At 42.3% G+C, this 16488-nt stretch overlaps 1 protein-coding gene across 1 annotated transcript; it reads left to right on the top strand.

Moving 5' to 3' along the window:
- Window positions 1-777: 777 nt before the first annotated feature.
- LOC125537393 (protein ESSENTIAL FOR POTEXVIRUS ACCUMULATION 1) lies at window positions 778-10711 on the top strand. The gene is made up of 10 exons (XM_048700699.1): window positions 778-961; window positions 1912-1964; window positions 2145-3083; window positions 3185-3305; window positions 3391-3456; window positions 4190-4810; window positions 4927-7570; window positions 9766-9929; window positions 10010-10069; window positions 10144-10711. The coding sequence occupies exons 1-10, from the start codon at window positions 877-879 to the stop codon at window positions 10491-10493; spliced, it is 5103 nt and encodes a 1700-aa protein (XP_048556656.1). The 5' UTR covers window positions 778-876; the 3' UTR covers window positions 10494-10711.
- The last annotated feature ends 5777 nt before the right edge of the window (window positions 10712-16488 follow it).

Here is a 16488-nt window from a genome sequence, read left to right as displayed (position 1 = left end):
TTGGACTTGGTTTTGGACTGTGTGTAGACAGGGTAGGAGTTGTGTCCTAATAGGACACTTATATCCTAGGCCTCTCATATAGCGGGAGTAGACACACGATGTAACCTATGCCAACATAATAGCACGGGCACGCGGGGGAGCCGGCGGCGTGTGCCGGCGCCTGGGCGGCCGGGGTGCGGTATTGTGACGGTGTCATGGGGAGGAGCGCCCGTAGTCAGGCCCCGGAGATGTAGCCATATCGGTGAACCTCGTTAGCAAATCTCGGTGTCGTGCTTGTGTGATTGCTTGGTCCTCGGTAGATCGACGAAGCGCCTCGGATTTATTCTAACATATATCTTAATATTTTTTATATAAACTTGGTTAAAGTTTGTAAAGCTTGACTTTGACCAAAGCTAATATGCGAACTAAATAAAAACGGAGGGAGTATGTGAAATAGTGTAGCACGTGTCACTAATCAAATAGATTCTTGATATGAAGATGTTCATAGGATGCTCCCTATTATCTTGGCTATCCATTTCGGCGATGGGGCCGGTCATCGGTGACGCCGGTGGCGCGTGAGGGCAGCAGCGGCGGGAAGGACAGAGCCGCGAGGGCGGTAGAAAAAGAGGCGCGCCACTCGTGCAAGTGCGAGGCTAGTAAAAATTATATTGCCATTCGTGGCTCCAAACGCACTGTAGCCAGTAGGACGTTTAATTAAATTTGTACAGAAACAGGTGCCTTAGCGCAAAAAGGCCTCCTCGGGCAAACTCGGCACCCTGCGGCTGGTTTTTTATCCGCGCCTGGAGTTGACAGTCTCCTCCCCATCGCTCGCTCCCCCTCTCCGTCCCCCAAACCTCCCAAGCGAAGCTCCTCCTAGGGTTTTCCCCGCCGCCGCCCATGGCCGCCTCCCCGGACCGTGCCAATGACGACCTCCGCCGCCGCCTCGCCGTAGACACGCCTCCACCGCCCCAGATCGCCAAAGGTTCGTTGCTCCCCCGCGACTCCTCCCTCCCACCCTCGATCTGTCGCACCAGGTCGAAACCCTAGCGCTCCCCCGTAGCTCGGGCTGCCTTGATTTGTTGCTTGTACCGTCGTTCGATCTGTTCTGACGTCACTAGGGTTCGGTTTTTTTTGGGTGGTTGCGAAATGGTATTGCCACCGTGCGTTGGGCTTCCGCAGCGTTACTGCCGTGTAGGGTCTCTGACTGAACAATTTCTGCCGTGGTGGGACGATGGTTCTAGGCATAAGGGGTGACGTCGGTATTTGGATTTGGGTGGATTGGATGCTCTGGTCTAGTTGTTAAATTTAGTTATTGCTTCGATTCGGGGAGGTGCTAGTTTTACTCATTGGATTGCCCCCTTTTTCTATAATATACTTCAATTTTTGTGGTTGAATGTAATTTGTTGGTTGTTTGACTTTGCTGTTGTGGCCTGTGTGGGTTGCAAATGTGGCTGCCCTGCCTTTGTGTGTTGGTATTCGTAGGAAAACGATGGGTGTATTCCTTTGGGCTTAGAAATGTTGTGTTCTTTGTAGCTACACATGCTGAGGGTAACATGGCGGCAGCCTCTTTTTACTGACTGTTTGCTCAATTTGTGGGCATAGCTGTGTAGTTATAAGCTGCTACCTGGTACCTTTTTTGCAATCTATGGTATTAGTGTGGATCTGTGGCAAAAATCAGTTAGTGTTCAACTAGTATATGCACAACCCTCCAGTCCAATTACTTTCATGCAAGGTATATGCTGTTTAAAATCTTTATTGTGTCTTTATCTTGTCTAACCATTGATCATTTCTTTGGTTGTCCAGTTTATGTGTCTTACAGTTTTTAGAGCATGTTTTCTGTTTTATTTTTATCAGTATAGCATGTCTCCTGTTTTATCCATTGTAGCTTTGTTTTTCACAGTGTCTTATTCATCGTAACTTTGTTTTTCACAGAGAAGCAAGGCCTGGATACTGGCATGCCCCTTTCTCCTCAGTGGCTTATGAAGGTAGGCCAAAACATGTTTACGGTTTTAGGATTAAGGGCAATAACTAAAGTTGAACAGCTGGACATCTTAACACTAGGCCTGCGTGGTGAACATGGCAGTACAATATCATCTAGATTGATAGTAGACTTTCTTAGTAGTTTGTGCACAGGATGGTGATTTATGTAATGTTGTTTGTTGCAGGAGCCCAGTTCACAGGGTTCACGCTCAGATGCTACAAAGACATCAGGTAATGGTGAAGACATGGACTCCAGTGCGAAGAAAAAGGATGTCTTCAGGGCTTCTGTGCTTGATGGTGAAACTGCGCGTCGTGACCGTTGGCGTGATGATGAGCGGGAACCAAATTCAGGCCCTCGGTGGGTTCGCTGGAGGGAGACAGACAAGGAACAAGCTGATACACGCAAGGTAGAAAAATGGTCAGATGACTCGTCCAAGTTTTCTGTGGATGGCCGTCGTGCTCCACAGGAACGTTGGGGTGATTCCAGTAACAAGGAGGGCAACTATGACCAACGCCGTGAAGGCAAGTGGATTACTCGTTGGGGTTCCAATGATAAGGAGTCTGAAAATTGGCGTGATCGCTGGGGTGATTCGGGCAAGGAGGGTGATGCTTCCCGTGAAAAAGGTTTTTCACAGTTTGTTGCACATGGGAAAGATGGCAACATTCATGACAAGGATACTGAGAGAGATGATAACATTTCTCGATCATGGAAGTCTAGTCATCCTGTGGGCCGTGGCCGGGGTGATTCTTCTTATCACCCCTCACAGATATCACAAAAACCACCTTCTTTGTATGGGTATGGTAGAGGGAAACCAGACAATGAAATCACAGGTTTTTCAGGTTCTCGTGGAAAATTTACCCCTAGTTCTGGTAGCACAAATGCTGGCAGTACTGGATCTTCACGTCCATTCCATCTTGGTCTACTTTCTGACAGACCTGGTGGTGCATCAGGGGATCGCACATCATTTAGATATAGTAGGATGAAACTGCTTGACATATACAGAACAACTTCCCATGTTACTGACTTCAAGATGCCTTTTGATGTTTGTGAGGAAGGGTCTGCATTTATGCAAGAAGAAATGTTGGAGCCTTTAGCATTATTTGCTCCGACGACTGACGAAGCGGTAAAGCTAATCCTATTATTTTTCTCAGCTAGGATGATCTTACTATCATGCAATTATACTATGTATATGATCTTCATGTCTCACAGTTCTTATATTTGTAGGTCATTTTAAAAGCAATTGACAAAGGGGAAATCATAAACAGTGGTGTCCATCAGGTTTCCAAAGATGGGCCTGTTGGGAAAAGTAATTCTGATGTGGTGCCGTCAAAACAATCTAAATTAGGTTTGATGCAGTTTTCATACTTTGTTTGTGGCATAAACATCCAAATATGTTACCATTTTGTACTGAATGCCCCCCCATTGACCAGGTGGTAGAGATGATCAACCTGGAAGTGCAGATGATTTGAAGGGAGAAACAGCTGGAAGTCTCAGGGGTGCCATATCTTACTCACTGTTTCCACAGTTCTTTATGTTTATTGTGTGCTCCTTAGCTAGCGAATTTCAAGTGATTACATACAGATGATTTTGTGTTCAGTTGCATGTATAGTGGGTTTGTCATTTATGAAAGATCTAACCTTTCATAACTTGGGGAGTCTTCCAGATGTTCTCCAGCATATCTTAACTTTTCGAATATGCGTACTGCTCATGGTCTTGGTTCACAACTTAATAATCAGTCCACATGGTTTACGCATTCACATTTTGTGGAACATGCCTCTTTTCAATTTTTAGGACGGTTTTAGTCCCAGGTCTATCCATATAATAGGAGTAATTCAACATGGTATACTCAGTAGGGGTTTCTGAGATTATTTTCGAGATCTAGTACCAGATTCTCTGGATGGTGTATCCAGATATGCCTTTGTTCCTAGAAGTATTCCTTTGTTTTTCTGGCATTAAGTTTATAAGTTTATCCTCTATTCCATATTACATTATAAATTGGTTACAAAATTTGAGGCTTGCGGTTGCATGTGTTCTATGATATAGTACTCTAAGCAAACTAATTCATCATGATGACCTCTTCATGGTATCTTATTTAGCTACTTTGAACTGCTTGCCATTTTTGGTAGTTAACTAGTTGGTATTCTATCGTTGTCCTTTGCTGAATGCTTGCACAGCTTCTATAAATCCTTTCGGCATTTTAAAAACTCACCTCTGTTTATCTTTTGACAGGTGTTCCTGGAAATGTTGATTCGCTGCGTACAGAGACACCTAGCTATGTTGTTCCACAAAGATCTCGGTTTATTGGAGACCATAGGCCTGGCCCATCCGACTTTCCGCAGCAAATGCCCAATGTCTTTGATCAAGAAAGTAAAGTAGTCGGGATGACAGGTGTTGATGAGTTGACCAGTCCTATTCAACCTTGTCCTAATCCAGAAAATCTCTCTTTATACTACAAAGATCCACAAGGTCGAATTCAAGGCCCATTTTCTGGTGCTGACATCATTGGCTGGTTTGAGGCTAGTTATTTTGGTATTGATTTACTGGTTCGAGTTGCAAATGCTCCTCCTGATGCGCCTTTCTTAATGCTTGGAGATGTTATGCCTCACCTACGAGCAAAGGCAGGGCCACCTCCAGGGTTTAGCAGCACAAAATCAAGTGATATGCTAATGCCGGAGACTCCACCTACAGGGAAATTTGTCAGCTCCAGCAGCACACATAGCGGATCAGCTGGTGTCGGTATTTTTAACAGTGGGCCAAGCAGGAATGGCGGTGCTGTTGAAGCTCAGAATCGTTTTCTGGAGTCACTGATGTCTAATGGTATGCAAGGTCCTTCAGCTGCTATGACTGGAGGTATGTATACTGGCAGGAGCCCTATTCGTCTAGTTCATTCCATATATTTTCTAGTTATCTCTGCTACTTGTCATGCGTACTTTCTGGTCTGACACCATATCTCCTTTTGGAATTAGGGCTGAATGAATATAACAGCAGTAGCTTTGGCAACATTGCGATGGCCGGAGGCGAGATGGGGAATAGCATGAATTATCTTTTGGCACAGCAGAGATTGTTGGAAAGACAAAAATCTTCCCAAAATGCTGTTCCATATTGGTCTGCAGATGGTATTCCAGCAGCACAGGCACAAAACAAAGATACAGCTTCAGAAGTGTCTACTCTGCACTCTAAAGTACCCAGTTCAATGGCTGATCCATCTCGTCAAGCATCACAATCTCAAAATGTTGACTTGCTTGCTATGCTGCATTCTGCAGAGAAACCTAAAGCACCTGCGGGATTGCCACCATGGTCAAACTATCCCGAATCCCGAAATGTTAATCCTAACCTTCATGTGGATCTCACTCAAGGGCCACTTAACATGCATCAAAATCTTCAGAACTCTCAGCAAATGGCTACTGCTGTTCAACAACAGAACTTCATGCCACAGAACCAGCCACCTCTCTCTCATTTGCCATCAGAGAAGTTGCTTGCTGAGATATCTCAAGACCCACAACTCTTGCACATGTTTCAACAACAGTATCTGCTATCACAACTACAGTTGCAATCACAGCCGCCAGTGGCACCTCAACCTCAACCACAACTCTCAATGTTGGACAAGATGATATTGCTTCAGCAGCAGCAGCAGCAACAGCAACAGCAGCAGCTGCAACAACGACTACAGCTTGAGCAACAGCAGTTGTTGCTGCAACAACAGCACCTAGTTTCTCACGTTGCACCTCATGGACATCCCAACCAACAGCTTGATGATCCTTATGGGTCGAAGCATACTACATTGCCAGCTGGTGATTCTATGAATCTTGGTGTTCGAACAATTCAAGAGGTTCTTGAAGCTGATCGTATTTTGACTAACCATGGTACACCCCAGGGATCTAGTCAAGCATTTATGAGTATGAGGGGTATGGAGGGTGTTGGAACATCACAAAGCTCTGTACCTACTGTGCCATTGCCTCATGAATTTTTTATGGGCGCACCTTCGAAAGAACGGTTTTCCCATCCTCAGAAGTTGGGAAACTCGGCAAGTGATAACACTCAACTTAGTGCAAGTATGGTCAATACGATGAAAACAGAAGTTGCAGAAAGGTATGAGGAGGCTTCTGGAAACTATCAGCAAGTTGGAATAGGTAAAGTTGAAAGTAAGCCTGCAAATATTTTAAGTTTAAGATCTACAGAGGCTAGCAGTTCAGCTCTTAGTGAAGCTAAGGGTTTTCCTGAGACACCACTGAATCAAATATCAGAGATCATGTCACCTCATAATCGTGTCCAGGAAATTACAAATACCCTTGATGCAGTTGAGCTAACTATGACAACTGATGCAAAAACTCCTGATGCACAAGAGACAAAGAAAGCTGAAAAGAAAAAGAAGCAGAAGAAGAAACAGACAGCTGTAGATGTTGGCAAAGGAGCTCCAAACACAGTTTCTCAACATCCAACACTAGAAGGTGAAGTTGATGCTTCAAATCAGGCTGTTACTAAGCATGGTTTGCCAGATGACACAGACGAACTTTTTTGGGGTTCCACTGCCAGAGTGGAAAGCTCTTCTAGAGCAGTTGGACCTCCGCTGGGCTTTGAATCATATGTGAATTTGCCCAAAAGTCTTCCTGAGGAGTATGCTATCAACAGAGCTGAATGGGAACCTAGTGCTCTATCCGAGCCTCCTGCAGCGGCAAGCCAGAAAGGTTGGAAACCTACCCAAGGACCCAGGCCTAAATCACTGCTGGAAATTCAAGCCGAGGAACAACTAAGAGCACAGAGGGTAGCTGCGGACAGTGCCAAGATAACCATGCCAGCGCCTCCTGTGCCATCAGGTCCTTGGAATACCATGTCTGCATCTTCTGATCAACAATTTGGGGGTGCAGGTAAATCACTGGGTGGCCAGGAAAGTGCTGGTGACTCCAGGAACAAGAGAAGTCAGTTGCATGATTTGTTAGCGGAAGAAGTTCTGGCAAGGTCTAGTAATGCAGACAATGAGAACATAGGCAATGCTAATGATGTGTTGTTTCCTCCTCTATCACCTGCTGTTGTTCAGTCTGATGCTCCTGCTTTTGATGATGATGACTTCATTGAGGCCAAGGACTCAAAAAAGAACAAGAAAAAGGGGACAAAGTCAAAAGGATCTGCAGCCAAAGCCCCATTACCTGTTAGTTCCATTGATTCATCAGCTATGTCTATACCAGCTGAAAAGGGCAAATCTTCAAAGCAAGCGAAACAAGAGAAGGAAATACTTCCGGCTCCTCCAAGTGGTCCATCCTTTGGAGATTTTGTTCCTTGGAAGACTGACCAGACAAATTTTGCGCCTGCTCCAGCATGGTCCAATGACTCTGCGAAGGTGCACAAACCTTTGTCTTTGAGAGATATTCAGAGAGAGGAAGAAAGGAGATCAGGTGTTGTCCAGCAACAACCACCCTCACCTGCTCCAGCAAAGGTTTCGGTGAACCAACGGAATCATGGTAATGCTTCTTCTAAGCAAGCTTCCGGGTCTTCTCCATCAAAGGCAGTTGCCCCTGTCCAGATGAGTTCCAATCCTTCCAATCGTTCCAAGTCAAATGCTGAAGATGATCTATTTTGGGGCCCATCTGACCACTCCAAACAAGATAAGAAACAGTATGTTCATATGTTCTTTTGCAATGGTTTTTACGTCACTTGATTATTTTGTCAGCGCATATTATTATCAACACAGTCAGCATACTGACTTATTTTCTTCATAGTGAATAGATATAAGCGCATTAATGACTTAACTGAACTGCGGAATTGGCACCGCCGTATCCTTCGGAATTTCTATAGAGCATCTTGCAAATCTGTCTGAAGTGCTAGGACTTGCAGTAATTGTATTTACTGTTCCAAATCATTTGAAGTTCTAGCTTTGTCATAACTCCTAAAGTCAATAGAAAAATATATCGTCATCTACAACACAAAATTAGTTTCATTAGATTCGTCATAAAATATATTTTCGTATTATCTATATAAATATTTGGTGTTGTAGATATTAGCACAATTTTTGATGTACTCGGGACAAATTCAGAACATCAAATAATTTGGAACGAAGGGAGTACCTGATTTGTGAATTGCGTCATCAGCTGGTACATATTGGGTTGGTCATGTTGATTGTATCGACCTGATTTGATTTTTAAGTTGTGTCACTAGTTGGTCATATTGGTTTTGGTTTGGTCATGCTCTTCTCACATGCTTTGCATATCCTCTGATGATGATCGTAATGTAATTTATGATTATTACCATTTCTTCTCACATGCTTTGCATGTTTTAATACACACTGCCTGCCTAGATTGTCCCAGCCAAATTGGTCTAAAGCCGTACTCTTTCAATTTGGACTGTCAAATTGGGTTATCAGCAAACCTGTGAGCTGTAGCTATTTATAAAAAGTACTCCCTCCGTTCCCAAATATAAGTCTTTCTAGAGATTCCAACAAGTGACTACATACAAAGCAAAATGAGTGAATCTACACTCTAAAATATGTCTACATACATCCGTATGTTGTATTCCATTTGAAATGTCTAAAAAGACTTATATTTAGGAACGGAGGGAGTAGAAAACAAAGGGCCCCTTGCTTGTCTAATTTGGTCCTCTGAACCCCTCAAAGTTCATTTATTTCGTATGTGCCTGCTTTGTACTCCCTCTGTCCGGAAATACTTGTCGGAGAAATGGATGTATCTAGACGTATGTTAGTTCTAGATACATCCATTTTTATCCATTTCTGCGACAAGTAATTCCGGACGGAGGGAGTACATCACTTAAGGCTAGTAGATCTATGAGTTACTCCCTCCGTCCGAAAATACTTGTCATCAAAATGAATAAAAAGAGATGTATCTAGAACTAAAATATGTCTAGATACATCCCCTTTTGTTCATTTTGATGACAAGTATTTCCGGACGGAGGGAGTAGAAGTTAAGATCGCCATGGGCAAGCACTTATTTGCTCCGTATGTAGTCCATATTGAAATCTCTAGAAAGACTTATATTAAGGAACGGAAGGAGCAGCTGTTTTCTCCGTAAAAACCACCGGTAGGATCGACTTGGTTGTGATGGGATTAGACCATAGATGATAGCTACGAATTTGGAGGAAGAAACATTATTATTGGTTGAGTCGGATGATAGAATGGCTGCCCAGTTTGATATGGATTTGTAAGAAATGACAAAATCCATAATTGATAACCTTCAACTCTATCTATAATTACGTGATAGCTATCTATACTAGTTATATCTTTCATATGACCTGATAAATAGGGCTGTTGCCTTCCACCCTGGTGCCACACCCTAGTACCAAGGTTCATGTCCCTCATCAAAAGTCTTCGTTTATTGGGAAAGAATCAATATACTTTTAATGTCGAATCGGGATTCACTAAGACAGAAATAAAGCATTGGGTCGAACTCTTCTTTGGTGTTAAGGTGGTAGCTGTGAATAGCCATCGACTACCTGGAAAAGGTAGAAGAATAGGACCTATTCTGGGCCATACAATGCATTACAGACGTATGATCATACCCTTCAACCGGGTTATTCTATTCCACTTCTAGATAGAGAAAAAAACTAAAGGAGAATACTTAATAATACGGCGAAACATTTATACAAAACACCTATCCCGAGCACACGCAAGGGAACCGTAGACAGGGACACATTATTTGATTTCTGTGACTTCCTTATAGTCCATACCACTGGTACAATGCTTGACCATTGATGGCTGGAACATCCTGTCCTATTTTTTGATCTTATTACTACCGAGTTTTGTTTCCTTTTGCACGTTACTTCTGTAAGATGCTTACATGTTGTCTTACAATGGTTAACAGGTCAGAATTCCCAAGTCTAGCAAGTCAGAGTAAAAGTTCCATGACGAAAGACCAGTCTTCAGTAAACCGTCACAAGTCTCAGGCTAGCAAGTTGCCACTTTCAACGGCTCCTAGTGCTAACCTCATTGGGAAAGGGAAGGCAGAGGCAGCAAACAAGCAGACAGGTAACATAGTTGATTTATGCTCATATTTCCTTTGTTACAGTGTGTTTTCTAACATAACAGTCTTGGCTCTTATACTGCAGAGGCAATGGACTTCCGGGATTGGTGCGACAGCGAGTGGTCCAGGCTCACTGGAACAAATGGTATAAACTCTCACTAGAGTAATTCTTGCTTAAAACTCACCAATCTTATTGTTTGTTCCACTATGCCCACCCAGATACAAGTTTCCTTGAGTTCTGCATTAAGCAGTCGACTGCTGAAGCAGAAATGCTTCTCCGGGAGAACGTTGGCTCTCTTGACCGCAACGGTCAGTTCATCGACAGGTTCCTCAACTACAAGGCTTTTCTGTCCACAGATGTGATCGAGATGGCATTCAGAGCGCCCAGCAACCGCGCTCCCCGTCTGAACCCCGCTTCTGCAGCCAAAGGAGGGCCAAGTGCCGAGGCAGAGCAGGATACAGGAGGAAAGAAAAAAGGGAAGAAAGGGAAGAAGGTGAGCGCAGCGGTTTTAGGGTTCAATGTCGTCAGCAACCGCATCATGATGGGAGAGATCCAGAACGTGGATTAGTAGGTATGCATACAACGGTGGCACCGTGCTGTACATACTTTTGGCGCTCTTGATAGATTGTTTTGACTTGTTGCGATGGCAACCGAGCTTATGCGGTGGTGATTTTCGTCTCTTTTTTCGAGAAAGTGCATCCATTGCCCAATTTTGGCTTCCTGTAACTCACCAGATTTTGTTCTCGATAGAACTTCACTGCAGATGAACATAGATCAATTTTGTTATTTCTGGCTGCGTGTTGCAATGCATGATGTTTCTACGTCAGTGCTAAAAACAGACACATAACCTTCTCTTGCATCATTATCTGTGAATTAGAGCTTTTAAGCTGTGCACCTAAAAGTCCGTGTCTTTGCATAAATCATGTGATGGCTGTTGAAAACTAGTAGCCAAGAAAAGTATAGAACAACATGGGATTAGCAGGTCGCTGTATTAGTTTGCTGCAGGTACTTGTTGGGTGTGCCGCCAGACACGTCAAAAGACTGGTGGAGTAGACATACCTAAGGCTGTGACGTAATCTTCCTTTCCCCTAACCAAACGCCCTCCCCCCTGAATTTCAGGGTGGGCTTCAGCCTCCACTAATGTCCAATTAAAAGCTGCCAACTCATCTCATTCGTAAGATATGTAAAATGCTTTTCGTAGATGTAGCATTGCTCGGGTAGTGACTGCAGGCACATCTATCTTACCACGAGCATTGTTATCAGCAAGAGCTGCCATTGCAATAACCTCCACGGGCCAAGGCCACCATATTCTTTTCTTTACATCTAACCATTCTTTATTGCATGGTAATCAACATAGCATTGCTTATAAGAAGTCTAATAATCTCATCAGGTGGTTCTTCCATCCACCCACTACAGATCCTATCCCTAACTAATTGATGGACAACGTAATTTGCCTCTCTAAGAATATGCTCGATCAAAGATAACATGAGGAAAATCACACGCACCATGGTAACAATCATCAAAGATAGCAACTGCAGCTCCGTAGGACTGCAGTCACAGCTCCATAGGACAGCTCGCCATTGTTCATCATCTCAATCACCTTCACATTGTCCTAGTTAATTTTCATCCGATTGTACCATATTGTAACAGAAAGATTTAAGCCAAAACGCAAAGTCATAGCTTCAGCCATGAGTGCATCTCCATACCACTTTATTATTCCATTTCCACCAGCAATACATTTACCATACCTAAGAACAGCTCCAAAGGAGCCTTGAGCAAGTCAGGGTCAAAAGATCCATCAACATTTAGTTTTTCTTTTGAGAAAACTTTTGATCTATTCATACATAGTCTTTTCTAGGCTTTATCCAACCATGACGCTTCATCTTTGCGTTTGGGCCGCTGGCCATGGAAAAAATGCTACTAGCACTCGAGATTGCAATGCAAACTCTCTGTTTTCCTTTCGTAACGTTTCGGTCCTACCGAGAGAGCGAATCGGTCCCACCGAGATTGCCCGACCAACTCTTTGGTTAGTCTATTACCAAAATCGGTCTCACCGAGTTTGTGTAATCGGTCTCACTGAGATTACGTTATGCCCTAACCCTAATGATATCGGTCCCACCGAGTTGACATGTCGGTCTCACCGAAAACCCTAACGGTCACATTATGAACTAAATCAGTCTGACTGAGTTGTATAATTCGGTCCCACCGAGTTTGGTGATTTGTGTGTAACGGTTAGATTTTGTGTGAAGGCTATATATACCCCTCCACCCACTCTTCATTCATGGAGAGAGCCATCAGAACATGCCTACACTTCCAACATACATTTTCTACGAGATAACCACCTACACTTGTGTTGAGGTCAAGATACTTCATTTCAACTGATACGTCTCCAACGTATCTATAATTTTTGATTGCTCCATGCTATATTATCTCTTGTTTTGAATGTTTATGGGCTTTATTATACACTTTTATATCATTTTAAGGACTAACCTATTAACCGGAGGCCCAGCCCAGATTTGCTGTTCTATACCTATTTCAGTGTTTCGAAGAAAAGGAATATCAAACGAAGTCGAAACAGAACGAAATCAACTGGAGAAGTTATTTTTGGAAGGAAAGCAACCCAGGGAACTTAGAGTGCACGTCAGGGGAGACACGGGCTGCCCACGAGGGTGGGGGCGCGCCCACCCCCCTAGGGCGCGCCCCCTGCCTCGTGGGGCCCCCGTGGCTCCTCCGACGTACTTCCTACACCCATATATATCGTCGTACCCTAAAACTTGCAGAACGCACAATAGATCGAGAGTTCCGCCGCCAGAAGTCTCCGTAGCCACCGAAAACCAATCTAGACCCGTTCCGGCACCCTGCCGGAGGGGGCAATCCTTCTCCGATGGCCATTTTCATCATCCCGGTGCTCTCCATGACGAGGAGGGAGTAGTTCTCCCTTGGGGCTGAGGGTATGTACCAGTAGCTATGTGTTTGATCTCTCTCTCTCTCTCTCTCTCTCTCTCTCTCTCTCGTGTTCTTGAGATGATACGATCTTGATGTATCGCGAGCTTTGCTATTATAGTTGGATCCTATGATGTTTCTTCCCCCTCTACTCTCTCGTAATGAATTGAGTTTCCCCTTTGAAGTTATCTTATCGGATTGAGTCTTTAAAGAATTGAGAACACTTGATGTATGTCTTGCCGTGGATATCTGTGGTGACAATGGGATATCACGTGATTCACTTGATGTATGTTTTGGTGATCAACTTGCGGGTTCCACCCATGAACCTATGCATAGGGGTTGGCACACGTTTTCGTCGTGATTCTCTAGTAGAACTTTGGGGCACTCTTTGAGGTCCTTTGTGTTGGTTGAATAGACGAATCTGAGATTGTGTGATGCATATCGTATAATCATACCCACGGATACTTGAGGTGACATTGGAGTATCTAGGTGACATTAGGGTTTTGGTTGATTTGTGTCTTAAGGTGTTATTCTAGTACGAACTCTAGGGCTGTTTGTGACACTTATAGGAATAGCCCAACGGATTGATTGGAAAGAATAACTTTGAGGTGGTTTCGTACCCTACCATAATCTCTTTGTTCGTTCTCCGCTATTAGTGACTTTGGAGCCCTGTTCAAGAATTCATCCGATTAACCAGTTAACTTGCCGATTAATCCCTATTCATAGGGTCACCGAGTAGCCGATAAACTGATAAATCGTCCGATTAATTGATTAAATGGCCGATTAACTTGCCGATTAGCCTATTAATCCCCTACTCGTCAGCCAACCGAGCAGTTACCAGTTAACGATTTCCTCAACAATGCTTTGGAGTGACTCTTTGTTGCATGTTGAGGGATAGTTTTATGATCCAATTATGTTAGTATTGCTGAGGGAACTTACACTAGCGAAAGTATGAACCCTAGGCCTTATTTCCACGCATTGCAATACCGTTTGCGCTCACTTTTACCATTAGTTACCTTGCTGTTTTTATATTTTCAGATTACAAAAACCTTTATCTACTATCCATATACCACTTGTATCACCATCTCTTCGCCGAACTAGTGCACCTATACAATTTACCATTGTATTGGGTGTGTTGGGGACACAAGAGACTCTTTGTTATTTGGTTGCAGGGTTGCTTGAGAGAGACCATCTTCATCCTACGCCTCCTACGGATTGATAAACCTTAGGTCATCCACTTGAGGGAAATTTGCTACTGTCCTACAAACCTCTGCACTTGGAGGCCCAACAGCGTCTATAAGAAGAAGGTTGTGTAGTAGACATCAAGCTCTTTTCTGGCGTCGTTGCCGGGGAGGTTAGCGCTTGAAGGTATATCTTTAGATCTTGCAATCGAGTCTTTTAGTTTCTTGTTTTATCACTAGTTTAGTTTATAAAAGAAAACTATAAAAAATGGAATTGAGTTTGTCTCATATGCTTCACCTTTTTAATATCTTACGTGAGTATGATGGAAAGGATAATTGTGCTCAAGTGCTAGAAGAAGAAATCTATAAAATGTTTGGCACTAAATATTTGAATGATGAGCATGATTGCAATGTTGTTAGTATAAATTCCTTGAATATCCATGATGCTAATGATATGCAAAGCCACAAGCTTGGGGAAGCTATGTTTGATGAAGATGATATTTTTTGTCCCCCAAGTTTTGATGAGAAAATTTATTATGATGAAAGCATGCCTCCTATCTACGATGATTATTGTGATGACACGTATGCTTTAAAGAATAATGATGAAACTTGTCATCTTGATTTCAATTTTCAATCCCATGATAGTTACTTTGTTGAGTTTGCTCCCACTATTCCGAATGAGAAGAATTTTGCTTGTGTGGAGAGTAGTAAATTTTCTATGCTTGTAGATCATGAAAAGAATGCTTTAGGTGCTGGTTATATTGTTGAATTCATTCATGATGCAATTAAAAATTATTATTAGTGAGGAATATATGCTTGTAGGAATTGCAATAATATCAAGTTTCCTCTCTATGTGCTTAAAATCTTGAAGTTATGCTTGTTTTACCTTCCTATGCAAGTTGATTCTTATTCCCATAAGTTGTTTGCTCACAAAATCCCTATGCATAGGAAGTATGTTAGACTTAAATGTGCTAGTCATATTCTTCATGATGCTCTCTTTATGTTTCAATTCTTATCTTTTATGTGAGCATCGTTGAAATCATCATGCCTAGCTAGGGGCGTTAAACGATAGCGCTTGTTGGGAGGCAACCCAATTTTATTTTAGTTCCTTATTTTTGTTCCTGTTTAGTGATAAATAATTCATCTAGCCTCTGTTTAGATGTGGTTTTATGCTTTTAATTAGTGTTTGTGCCAAGTAGAAACTTTAGGAAGACTTGGGGAAAGTCTTGTTGATCATGCTGTAAAAACAGAAACTTTAGCGCTCACGAGGATTGCTGCCATTTTTATTTGGAGAGTGATATTTAGTTAATTATTTTTGCAGATGATTAATAGATAAATTCCTCAGGTCCAGCAATTTATTTGAGAATTGTACGAGTTCCAGAAGTATACGTTTGATCCAGATTACTACAGACTGTTCTGTTTTTGACAGATTCTGTTTTTCATGTGTTGTTTACTTATTTTGATGAATCTATGGCTAGTAAAAGAGTTTATAAACCATAGATAATTTGTAATAAAGTAGTTTTAACACCAATATAAATAAAGAATTAGTTCATTACAGTACCTTGAAGTGGTGATTTATTTTCTTATACTAACGAAGCTTACGAGTTTTCTGTTAAGTTTTGTGTTGTGAAGTTTTCAAGTTTTGGGTAAAGATTCGATGGATTATGGAATAAGGAGTGGGAAGAGCCTAAGATTGGGGATGCCCAAGGAACCCCAAGGAAATATTCAAGGATAACCAAAAGCCTAAGCTTGGGGATGCCCCGGAAGGCATTCCCTCTTTCGTCTACTTCCATCGGTAACTTTACTTGGAGCTATATTTTTATTCACCACATGATATGTGTTTTGCTTGGAGCATCAATTTATTTTGTTAGGATTTGCTTGCTGTTATTTATAACAATGTTTTGCATATTTTGTTCCAATAAAAGTGGCATTGATAGTCTTTACTATGCCTATGTTACAAGTCTTCATGTTGCTGTTTGAAAACAGAAAGTTTACCGCTGTTGCAATAATTCTCTAGAAAAGTAAGAATGTGATAAAATGTTGAAACCTTTTGAATATTAAGCTCTGATAAATTTACTACAGTTGGAATTTTATTTCATAATTTTTGGAGTTAGGCAAGTATGGATGTTGCAGCATTCTTTACAGACTATCCTGTTTAGGCAGATTGCTGTTATGTTTGCATTGTTTGCATATGTTTGCTTCTTTAATGATTCTATTTGAGGATAGGACTATTAAATATGCAGAGGAATTTAGTATGCAATGTTGAATAATAATTTTAGTGATTTGCTACAGTAGAGTATGATAAGGTTTTGGCAATGGTTTATACTAACTTATCTCACGAGTCCTTGTTGAGTTTTGTGTGGATGAAGCTTTTAAGATTTAGGGAGACCTTGATATGAGAGGAATTAAGGAGACACAAAAGCTCAAGGTTGGGGATGC

The sequence above is a fragment of the Triticum urartu genome, chromosome 2 (assembly GCF_003073215.2).
Source record: "Triticum urartu cultivar G1812 chromosome 2, Tu2.1, whole genome shotgun sequence".
NCBI lineage: Eukaryota > Viridiplantae > Streptophyta > Magnoliopsida > Poales > Poaceae > Triticum > Triticum urartu.
This window is presented reverse-complemented; position numbering and strand designations above follow the sequence as displayed.